The sequence below is a fragment of the Lithobates pipiens genome, unplaced genomic scaffold, assembly GCF_037356315.1.
Source record: "Lithobates pipiens isolate NorthernLeopardFrog02 unplaced genomic scaffold, aLitPip1_a1.2 Scaffold_30, whole genome shotgun sequence".
In the NCBI taxonomy this organism is placed as follows: domain Eukaryota; kingdom Metazoa; phylum Chordata; class Amphibia; order Anura; family Ranidae; genus Lithobates; species Lithobates pipiens.
In genome coordinates, this window is record NW_027507791.1 from 56,894,306 (window position 1) to 56,906,724 (window position 12,419).

Consider the following 12,419-nt stretch of genomic DNA (forward strand, 5'->3'; position numbering starts at 1 on the left):
GGTTTGCTGTGCTACTGATTGTTGCAGCAGCCTGAGTGTCTTTTGTCAGTTTAGAGAAAGGGACAGGACGGTGTGTCTGCTGTAGGGAATGTCAGTTTAGTCATTAGCTGTTACTATCAGGTCCACAAAAGTGCTATTCCAGTTATTGTTCCAGTAGCCTCTGTTTTGTCAGTTTATATAGGGACAGGCAGGAAGCAGTGTGTGAGGCAGTGAGGGTCAGTTTAATCAGTAGCTGTTACTATATTAGGTCCACAAAGGTTCTTTTCAGGACTGGTATCAGTGGTATGGTAATAGGCTTGTACACGTATAATATTCTTTCTTCCAAATATAGAAAGAATATTATACTTGACTGCTGCCCTTCTGCTGCAGTCTCCTAATCATTCACAACCTACTTGTTCCACAAATCTCCTTATAAGGACTGGTAATAACCTGGTGTAGGGTGCTATAGTACATAGGGTTGAGTGAGGTACAGTCTGCCATTCTATAAGGACTGGTATAGGTCCACAATACATAGGGTTGAGGTGCACTACTGCTGACCGCTGCCCTATACTGCAGCAGTCCTTCATCGGTATAAGGACTGACGTACAGTCTGCTAATCACTCACACACAACCTACTTGTTCCACAAAGGTCCTTATAAGAACTGGTAACTTGGTCTGTCTAGGGTGCTACAGTACATAGGGTTGAGTGAGGTACAGTCTGCCATTCTATAAGAACTGGTATAGGTCCACAATACATAAGGTTGAGGTGCACTAATGCTGAACACTGCCCTATACTGCAGCAGTCCTTCATCGGTATAGGGACTGACGTACAGTCTGCTAATCACTCACACACAACCTACTTGTTCCACAAAGGTCCTTATAAGGACTGGTAAGGTATAGGGTACTACAGTACATAGGGTTGAGTGAGGTACAGTCTGCCATTCTATAAGAACTGGTATAGGTCCACAATACATAAGGTTGAGGTGCACTAATGCTGACCGCTGCCCTCTACTGCAGCAGTCCTTCATCGGTATAGGGACTGACGTACAGTCTGCTAATCACTCACACACAACCTACTTGTTCCACAAAGGTCCTTATAAGGACTGGTAAGGTATAGGGTACTACAGTACATAGGGTTGAGTGAGGTACAGTCTGCCATTCTATAAGGACTGGTATAGGTCCACAATACATAGAGTTGAGGTGCACTACTGCTGACCGCTGCCCTATACTGCAGCAGTCCTTCATCGGTATAGGGACTGACGTACAGTCTGCTAATCACTCACACACAACCTACTTGTTTCACAAAAGTCCTTATAAGGACTGGTAAGGTATAGGGTACTACAGTACATAGGGTTGAGTGAGGTACAGTCTGCCATTCTATAAGGACTGGTATAGGTCCACAATACATAGGGTTGAGGTGCACTACTGCTGACCGCTGCCCTATACTGCAGCAGTCCTTCATCGGTATAGGGACTGACATACAGTCTGCTAATCACTCACACGCAACCTACTTGTTCCACAAAGGTCCTTATAAGGACTGGTAAGGTATAGGGTACTACAGTACATAGGGTTGAGTGAGGTACAGTCTGCTATTCTATAAGGACTGGTATAGGTCCACAATACATAGGGTTGAGGTGCACTACTGCTGACCTCTGACATCCTCCTGGGGCTGTACCTCTGCTGTGCATATTATGAGGGGCTCTCACCATCCCTGTGCTGTGCTGACTTCCTCCTGGAGCTGTACCTCTGCTGTGCATATTTTGAGGTGCTCCCACCATCCCTGTGCTATGCTCATTATGAGGGGCTCCCACCATCCCTGTGCTGTGCTGACTTCCTCCTGGGGCTGCTTATTATGAGGGGCTCCCACCATCCCTGTGCTGTGCTGACTTCCTCCTGGGGCTGCTTATTATGAGGGGCTCCCACCATCCCTGTGCTATGCTGACATCCTCCTGGGGCTGCTTATTATGTGGGGCTCCCACCATCCCTGTGCTATGCTCATTATGAGGGGCTCCCACCATCCCTGTGCTATGCTCATTATGAGGGGCTCCCACCATCCCTGTGCTATGCTCATTATGAGGGGCTCCCACCATCCCTGTGCTATGCTCATTTTGAGGGGCTCCCACCATCCCTGTGCTATGCTGACTTCCTCCTGGGGCTGCTTGCGGTGCAGGTGTCAGTGCTGTATATCACGGTGCTGATGTCAGTACTCTCTATCATGGTGCTGCTGTCAGTGCTGTATATCACGGCGCAGGTGTTAGTGCTTTATGTCACGCTGCTGATGTCAGTGCTCTCTATCACGGTGCAGGTGTCATTGCTGTATGTCACGCTGCTGATGTCAGTGCTCTCTATCACGGTGCTGCTGTCAGTGCTGCATTTCACGGTGCTGGTGTTAGTGCTTTATGTCACGCTGCTGATGTCAGTGCTCTCTATCACGGTGCTGTTGTCCATCTCCATCTTCCACCAGTTTACCCTTGCCAGTATCACTCATCCATACTTAAGGGCTGCTCAACCACCCTGCCAGGTCCACTGCCTGAGGATTGGCCAAGCTCCCTTAAATATACAGATCAACCGTCCTGGCCTCTGCTCACTAACCTCTAGAAGTTTCTCCAAACTTTCAGAATCAGGGGGAGACACCAGAGACATGCCTCTCTGAGTCATCCAGCCCTGACCTTGAGTAAACTCTGCCTAGATTCCACCATCCCTGTGCTGCGCTGACCTGGGTTTTTAACTTCACCATAACGAATAATCGTAATTAACGAACTTTCTTATTTTGTCCGATTCTGAATCTCCCATTGACTACCAGTACCAGTCTCTCACTCCGATATTAAAAAGGGTAATTTTCCCAACCCTCACTCAGCAGCAGAAGAAAACCTCTTATTGGTCAACAAAACACCAGTCAAGTTTCCATTGTAACAACATTTTGGATCCAAAATTCATGGATGAAATTTCATATTTCGTACAAAATTCAGAAGCATAGCAATTCGTATTTCGGATGCTTCTGAAAATTCGTACAAATCTTCCGAAATTCGTATGAATGTCTAGTTGCAAGTACTAATGAACTTGGGTTTGGTATGAACCCCTGTTCAGGTAAAGCCAGAAGGAAACTGTCAGTGTTGGCCCAATCAGTTATATCCAGGACCATACCTGCCCAAGATGTTGCACGTACACAAAGGCAAGCTCATAGCCCTATTATGATTATGTTGCTAGGTGATACCTGCTCCAACATACATTAGTGAGCCAAGCGTGTCGGCAGAACAGTCGAGAGAAAGGCAACATCTCACAGAAAAAATTACTGACATGGTGGAACTTATAGTACAGGAGTTGGAATGTTGGGATTAGTGATGGCCGAACGGTTCGCCCGGCGGTCGTTTCGCGGCGAATTTCGGCTGTTCGCGGTCCGCCCGTTTGGCGGACTATTGGCGCCGTTCGCCCGGCGGACTTCCATGTTTACTGTGTAAAAGAACTTTGACCTATGATGACACATCCATCATGGGGTACAGGACAGCCAATTGAGACATTACAGCACATGGACACTTGGACATTCCCCCTAACTTATAAATAGACCCAATCCGGCGGCCATTTTACATTCTTTCTACTGTCACTATAGGGAGAGGTTGCTGTGTGGAGCAGGGAGAGACTGCAGTGACACAAAGCGCTAGCTATTAGGTCCACAAAGGTTCTTTTCAGGACTGGTATAGGTGTTAGGTGTATATAGGTTTGCTGTGCTACTGATTGTTGCAGCAGCCTGAGTGTCTTTTGTCAGTTTAGAGAAAGGGACAGGACAGCTTACAGTGTCTGCTGTAGGGACAGTCAGTTTAGTCATTAGCTGTTACTATCAGGTCCACAAAAGTGCTATTCCAGTTATTGTTCCAGTAGCCTCTGTTTTGTCAGTTTATATAGGGACAGGCAGGAAGCAGTGTGTGAGGCAGTGAGGGTCAGTTTAATCAGTAGCTGTTACTATATTAGGTCCACAAAGGTTCTTTTCAGGACTGGTATTAGTGGTATGGTAATAGGCTTGTACACGTATAATATTCTTTCTTCCAAATATAGAAAGAATATTATACTTGACTGCTGCCCTTCTGCTGCAGTCTCCTAATCATTCACAACCTACTTGTTCCACAAAGCTCCTTATAAGGACTGGTAATAACCTGGTGTATGGTGCTATAGTACATAGGGTTGAGTGAGGTACAGTCTGCTATTCTATAAGGACTGGTATAGGTCCACAATACATAGGGTTGAGGTGCACTACTGCTGACCGCTGCCTTATACTGCAGCAGTCCTTCATCGGTATAGGGACTGACGTACAGTCTGCTAATCACTCACACACAACCTACTTGTTCCACAAAAGTCCTTATAAGGACTGGTAAGGTATAGGGTACTACAGTACATAGGGTTGAGTGAGGTACAGTCTGCCATTCTATAAGGACTGGTATAGGTCCACAATACATAGGGTTGAGGTGCACTACTGCTGACCGCTGCCCTATACTGCAGCAGTCCTTCATCGGTATAGGGACTGACGTGCAGTCTGCTAATCACTCACACACAACCTACTTGTTCCACAAAGGTCCTTATAAGGACTGGTAACTTGGTCTGTCTAGGGTGCTACAGTATATAGGGTTGAGTGAGGTACAGTCTGCCATTCTATAAGGACTGGTATAGGTTCACAATACATAGGGTTTAGGTGCACTACTGCTGACCGCTGCCCTATACTGCAGCAGTCCTTCATCGGTATAGGGACTGACGTACAGTCTGCTAATCACTCACACACAACCTACTTGTTCCACAAAGGTCCTTATAAGGACTGGTAAGGTATAGGTACTACAGTACATAGGGTTGAGTGAGGTACAGTCTGCTATTCTATAAGGACTGGTATAGGTCCACAATACATAGGGTTGAGGTGCACTACTGCTGACCGCTGCCTTATACTGCAGCAGTCCTTCATCAGTATAGGGACTGACGTACAGTCTGCTAATCACTCACACACAACCTACTTGTTCCACAAAAGTCCTTATAAGGACTGGTAAGGTATAGGGTACTACAGTACATAGGGTTGAGTGAGGTACAGTCTGCCATTCTATAAGGACTGGTATAGGTCCACAATACATAGGGTTGAGATGCACTACTGCTGACCGCTGCCCTATACTGCAGCAGTCCTTCATCGGTATAAGGACTGACGTACAGTCTGCTAATCACTCACACACAACCTACTTGTTCCACAAAGGTCCTTATAAGGACTGGTAACTTGGTCTGTCTAGGGTGCTACAGTATATAGGGTTGAGTGAGGTACAGTCTGCCATTCTATAAGGACTGGTATAGGTCCACAATACATAGGGTTTAGGTGCACTACTGCTGACCGCTGCCCTATACTGCAGCAGTCCTTCATCGGTATAGGGACTGACATACAGTCTGCTAATCACTCACACGCAACCTACTTGTTCCACAAAGGTCCTTATAAGGACTGGTAAGGTATAGGGTACTACAGTACATAGGGTTGAGTGAGGTACAGTCTGCTATTCTATAAGGACTGGTATAGGTCCACAATACATAGGGTTGAGGTGCACTACTGCTGACCTCTGACATCTTCTTGGGGCTGTACCTCTGCTGTGCATATTATGAGGGGCTCCCACCATCCCTGTGCTGTGCTGACTTCCTCCTGGAGCTGTACCTCTGCTGTGCATATTTTGAGGTGCTCCCACCATCCCTGTGCTATGCTCATTATGAGGGGCTCCCACCATCCCTGTGCTGTGCTGACTTCCTCCTGGGGCTGCTTATTATGAGGGGCTCCCACCATCCCTGTGCTATGCTGACATCCTCCTGGGGCTGCTTATTATGTGGGGCTCCCACCATCCCTGTGCTATGCTCATTATGAGGGGCTCCCACCATCCCTGTGCTATGCTCATTATGAGGGGCTCCCACCATCCCTGTGCTATGCTCATTATGAGGGGCTCCCACCATCCCTGTGCTATGCTGACTTCCTCCTGGGGCTGCTTGCGGTGCAGGTGTCAGTGCTGTATATCACGGTGCTGATGTCAGTACTCTCTATCACGGTGCTGCTGTCAGTGCTGTATATCACGGTGCTGGTGTTAGTGCTTTATGTCACGCTGCTGATGTCAGTGCCCTCTATCACGGTGCAGGTGTCATTGCTGTATGTCACGCTGCTGATGTCAGTGCTCTCTATCACGGTGCTGCTGTCAGTGCTGCATTTCACGGTGCTGGTGTTAGTGCTTTATGTCACGCTGCTGATGTCAGTGCTCTCTATCACGGTGCTGCTGTCAGTGCTGTATATCACGGTGCTGGTGTTAGTGCTTTATGTCACGCTGCTGATGTCAGTGCTCTCTATAACGGTGCTGCTGTCAGTGCTGTATATCACGGTGCTGGTGTTAGTGCTTTATGTCACGCTGCTGATGTCAGTGCTCTCTATCACGGTGCTGTTGTCAGATGACTCTATCACGTGCAGGTGTCATTGCTGTATGTCACGCTGCTGGTGATCATCTCCTGCACCCTCTTCTTTGCCTACCCTGGTCCCTGACCTTCCCTCTCCTCCATTGCCTTCATGCGCTCCACAGTCCTGAATTGTCACAACAATTTCCCATATAAAAAAAGAATGCTTGTAGTTGTCGATCCCAGATTCACCTCATACATGTGTTATGTCATTGGCCATGTGGTGGGAATATGTTTGCACAGCTATTAATTATTTTGTGGCTGCAAATTGGACCTGTAGGTTTGCGAAGTTCGCCTCCCATTGAAGTCAATGGGGCCCACCGCGAACGTTCCGGTTCGCGAACTATCGGCCGCGTTCGCGAAACGTCCCGTCGGAAGTTCGTCCATTACTAGTTGGAATAACATGTAATGCAGAGTAAATAAACGTGGTGAATAATGAGGGTATCAGTGTATGCAAATTAAGTGTAGCACTACCCCAGCAGGGGCCGCTGATAATCAACTTTTCTATTCCTGCGCAGCCAGGCAACGCGCATTTTTCCACTTGCAGTAGAAGTCAGTCCCGTAACTTGTTTTTTTTGTTGTTTTTATTACAACTTGGATGGGTGCAAGAATTTATGGGATGCCCAATAGATGATGGACACAGCAAAACTTGGGTACAATCTTCCTCTCTCTGTACAAAAATTCTTTCTGCACAACTCCAACAGTCCTTAGTATATTTAGCAAAAGTCCATTACAAAGTAAGGGCCCTGGGCCCTTCTAGAAAGTAGCACAATCTTGAGGTAACTGCTTGCAGGAGTATATCCCCTCTTTCTGTGGATCTAGTCCCAGCTCCACTACTCAGTAGGTCCCACCAGCCCTCTCTCAGGATAAGGATGAAGGGGTGAAGTCACTCTAGAAAGCTGACTATATATGTCAGACTTGTAATGTTACTGAGTGTGCTGATGTACTCACTGTCCTTTCTTGCTCCCGCTGCTCCCAGGTGGTGGTCCCTGTCATACCACACTGCAGAAGGGATCCTTCCTGAGCAAGCCCAAGCCACTGGCCTATAGGGCCCCCCTAGACCTAGAGATCCCCTCAAGGCCACCGACAGACTCCTCAGCACTCCATCTCCATCTTTCACCAGTTTACCCTTGCCAGTATCACTCATCCATACTTAAGGGCTGCTCAACCATCCTGCCAGGTCCACTGCCTGAGGATTGGACAAGCTCCCTTAAATATACAGATCAACCGTCCTGGCCTCTGCTCACTAACCTCTAGAAGTTTCTCCAAACTTTCAGAATCAGGGGGAGACACCAGAGACATGCCTCTCTGAGTCATCCAGCCCTGACCTTGAGTAAACTCTGCCTAGATTCCACGATTCTACTTAAAGCGGAGGTCCACCCTAAAGTCCACCCTAAAATGGACCTTCCGCTCATCGGAATCCTCCCCCCCCTCCGGCGCCACAATTGGCACCTTTCAGGGGGGAGGGGGGTGCAGTTACCTGGATAATCCAGGTAAATGCACCCACTTCCGGGATAGCTCTCTGCGGAAAGGGGCGTAGATTACGCCCCTTTCCGCAAGTGCCCGCCCCTTTCCGCAAGTGCCCCGCTGCCTGCTGGGAAAACACACAGATCCCAGAGGCAGCGGGGACCGTCCTTATTGCGCAGCGTGGCTCGCGCATGCGCAGTAGGGAACCGGGAAATGAAGCCGAAAGGCTCCATTTCCTGATTCCCATACCCAAGATGGCGGCGGAAGCACCCGAGAAACGATCTACAGATCGGCTTCGGGTGCCGACATCGCGGGCGCGCTGGACAGGTAAGTGTCACTATTTTAAAAGTCAGCAGCTGCAGTATTTGTAGCTGCTGGCTTTTAAAAAAAAAAAAAAAAACGCGGAGTCCCGGCGGACTCCCGCTTTAACCACGAGCTAAACTATGTTTTGCCTGCTCTCGCACTAGTAGCATACTAAAGGTTTCTACACCAGCATAATACAAGATTTTCTTTTAAAATCTTTATTTATAGTAAGCATATGAGAAAAACATAACAGTGCATCAATACTCATAAAGACTTTGGGTATTCATACACAGGGAAAATATTCAGAACCGATTGCCTCCTCCAAGCTAAAAGTCTCGATAGCAATTATTGGTACAATACCAATATCACCATAACATGTACAAATGTAGACCCATCTAGTAACTACTGTATGTTCACTAAAGGCTCAGACTAGGGCCCAGTTCCGGGTCTATGGAAGTCTGAAAAAACAAATGAGCTAAGAAATAGAAGCAAGAATGAAGAAGTAGAAGAAATGCTTTTAAATGTAATAATCACACATGCAACAATACATTTTGTTTTACAGAATTGTATTTCTTATGTGCGTTTTCTTGTAACTGCGTTTTTGACATCCTTGTTCCTCACACTGTAGACCAAGGGGTTAAGCATTGGTGTCACTACAGTATAGAGAATGGACAGAGTTTTGTGCATTTCAGGAGAGTATGTGGAGCGGGGTCTCATATACATAAAAAGCATTGGTCCATAGTAGAGACCCACCACAGTTAGGTGAGAACCACATGTGGAGAAAGCTTTATGTCTTCCTTGTGAGGAACGGATCTTCAAGATGGTGGAAATTATTTGGACATACGAGATAAGAGTCAACCAGAAAGAAGCCATGCCAAGAATTACTGCGGAGATGTATATGGCTATCTCATTAGGTAAGGTGTCTTCACAGGATAATTGAAGTAAAGGTGGTATCTCACAGAAGAAGTGCTTGATTTGGTGGGACTTGCAGTAGGGGAGTTGAAAGGTGAGGACAACATGTATGGCAGAGTTTAGGAAGCAAATACACCATGATCCTGTTGCTAAACTGATGCAAAATGTCTTGTTCATGATGACCTTGTAGTGCAATGGTCTACAAATGGCAGCAAACCTGTCATACGCCATGATGCCGATTATAACACACTCTGTTGCTGCTAAAGCTATACCAAAGTACATCTGTAATGCACATCCCAAAAAGGAGATACTTTTATCTATGGCCAAAGTGTTTATAAGAATTTTGGGAACGAAGGAGGATGTGAAAAAAATGTCGATAATGGAGAGGTTACTCAGGAAGAAGTACATGGGGGTCTGTAGCTTTCGATTGACCCTCACCACAATGATCAGTAGAAGATTTCCTGACAATGTCATTATGTACATCTGAAGGAACATAAGGAAATATATCACCTGGAGGTACAAGACATTAGATAGTCCAAGGAGGATGAACCCTTCTGAAGATGTTTGGTTGACTTCTTCCATAAAATTCAGGTAACACCTTGTAAGAGATAATTGTAACAATGACAATAATATATATTTGTATCCTAGATTTCCTTTAAAGGAAAACTTTACTTTCTTGAAATGAAATCATTATGCCGGCCATACACGGTTCGAATTTCGAAAGAATTTTCTTTCGAAAATCGTATCTAAGAATTTTTGTATGAATTTCGCACCATTAGTGGGCTGCAGCAACAGCCGTTTTTCGTGCGGAAATCAAATTTGAGGAATCGGACATGTTGGAAATTTTTTGAAAAACTAACGATATTCGAATCAATGATGGGAGAATCGTGTGAGAAATGTAATAAGAAAAGAAAATTTACGGAGAGAAAAGAAGATTCCCAGTCATGAAAATTATTTTCTGTAGCAACATGAGGTGAAATTGAAGGCTTGGTCGGCCGAATTTAGAAAATCAATGGTGGCATCATCGGATCACAAAAAAAAAGAACTTTCTGATTTTGAAAAGAAAATTTGTTCGAAATTCGACCATGTATCTTTATGAATAGCCACATCCAGTTGTCCCAATCACAGGTGTACTCGGTGGAAAATTCCCCCTTCCTTTTGATTTAGGGACAACTCAAAAATTTAGAATTTCCCCTTAAGCTAGCCAAAAACGGATTGAAACCAGGGCGGTTCAGCAGAAACTGGCCAAAGTTCCATCCATGTATGGGCAGGCTGGTTGTATTGGTTTTGTCTCAACGACAATAGTCATCATCAGGTCAAACAGAATGTTAACACTCCTTCAATAGGGACACATCCAGCAATAACATTTTGACAAAGGGTCTAACCATTCCACATGTCATCCAAAATGAAAAAAAAAAACTGCCTAATAATACAATTTGTTTTGATTTATGGAACTACCCAGTGGTGAGCTAAGGATGTGTTGGTGCTAAGATTCCATGCAGCATTTAGTCTTCAAGAAGAGAAGAAAAGATTGATCACACACGTGAATCCAAACGATGCTGTTGAAATTTCTTTATTGTCATGAGCCAGACAAAATTGCAATGATGATCAGTTGATGCGTTTCAAATGAAAAGAACCCTGCTTGTTCACAACGTGTGAAGAACGTGTGGCTCATGACAATAAAGACATTTCTACAGCATCTTTTGGATTCAAGTGTACGATCAACTTTTTCTTCTCTTCTTGATATTGCCTACGGTGATGAACCGGGATTAGCACCTTGGATCAGGTGTGTCCATTTTTTGCCTGAAGCGGTGTGTGCACCCTTGTTCTTCAGCATTTAGTCTTCACTTGGGACCTGAAAGTCTTCGTAGATCCACCAGCAGGATTCCCCATTCGCTATCTGATGAGCCCTGTTTGACCTTTTGATCATTGGTGGAGGTGAGCGGCAAATCTATAAATTTTACAATCGACGTTGGACTGATGTTTTGTTTTCCTTCTATCAAGCTACTGGTCTATGAGACATCTATTTCTATACAAACCGATTCTTACTTGGACTTTTTTTTTGGGGTGCACCGGATGTGTTTTTTGGTGCCGAAACCGATACCGAAAATGAAAAATACACTAGGCCGAAAACCGAAACAGATACTGAAAATCACTGTGTTTAAAAAATATTTTTATATAAAAATGTATTTTTATATTTTAAATAAAATGTATACATTTTTATATAACACATTGCTAATAGTATTAGCAACATTTTCATGCAGTGCCCCTCTAGCAGATATGATGCAAGAGATCAGAGGTCAGAGACTGTAGACATAGTACAGGAGATGACCAGAGACTGCAGACATAGTACAGGAATTGGTTAGAGACTGCAGACATACAACAGGATATGGTCAGAGACTGCAGAGAAGGTACAGGAGATGTTTGGAGACTGCAGAAATAATACAGAAAATGATCAGAAACTGCAGACCTGGTACAGGAGATGGCCAGAGACTGCAGACATGGTACAGCAGATGGCCAGAGACTGCAGACATGGTGCAGGAGATGGTCAGAGACTGCAGACATGGTACAAGAGATCGTCAGAGACTGCAGAAATAATACAGGAGATGATCAGAAACTGCAGACATGGTACAGGAGATGGTCAGAGACTGCAGACATGGTACAGGAGATGGTCAGAGACTGCAGACATGGTACAGGAGATGGTCAGAGACTGCAGACATGGTACAGGAGATGGTCAGAGATTGCAGACATGGTACAGGAGATGGTCAGAGATTGCAGACATGGTACAGGAGATGGTCAGAGACTGCAGACATGGTACAGGAGATGGTCAGAGACTGCAGACATGGTACAGGAGATGGTCAGAGACTGCAGACATGGTACAGGAGATGGTCAGAGACTGCAGACATGGTACAGGAGACTGTCAGAGACTGCAGACATGGTACAGGAGATGGTCAGAGACTGCAGACATGGTACAGGAGATGGTCAGAGACTGCAGACATGGTACAGGAGATGGTCAGAGACTGCAGACATGGTACAGGAGATGGTCAGAGACTGCAGACATGGTACAGGAGATGGTCAGAGACTGCAGACATGGTACAGGAGATGGTCAGAGACTGCAGATGTGGTACAGGAGATGGTCAGAGACTGCAGACGTGGTACAGGAGATGGCCAGAGACTGCAGACATTGTACAGGAGATGGTCAGAGACTGCAGACGTGGTACAGGAGATTAATGCAGCCTCACCTGTTCATCAAATGCAGCCTTCATGCAGCCTGCCTTAGTATGTCAGACAGGAACAGGACAGGGCAGTGTTAGCAA

The 12,419-nt window shown here is 45.8% G+C and overlaps 1 protein-coding gene across 1 annotated transcript; it reads right to left on the reverse strand.

Annotated features, from left to right (window-relative positions):
* Positions 1–8,478: 8,478 nt before the first annotated feature.
* On the reverse strand, positions 8,479–11,390 carry LOC143942873 (olfactory receptor 5V1-like). The gene has a single exon (XM_077464277.1). The coding sequence runs from the start codon at positions 9,682–9,684 to the stop codon at positions 8,764–8,766; it is 921 nt and encodes a 306-aa protein (XP_077320403.1). The 5' UTR covers positions 9,685–11,390; the 3' UTR covers positions 8,479–8,763.
* Between the last annotated feature and the right edge of the window lie 1,029 nt (positions 11,391–12,419).

What these genes read in the sequence shown, in the direction of transcription:
- LOC143942873 (XM_077464277.1), bottom strand. Translation starts at nt 9,684, where the DNA reads ATGGAAGAAGTCAACCAAACATCTTCAGAAGGGTTCATCCTCCTTGGA.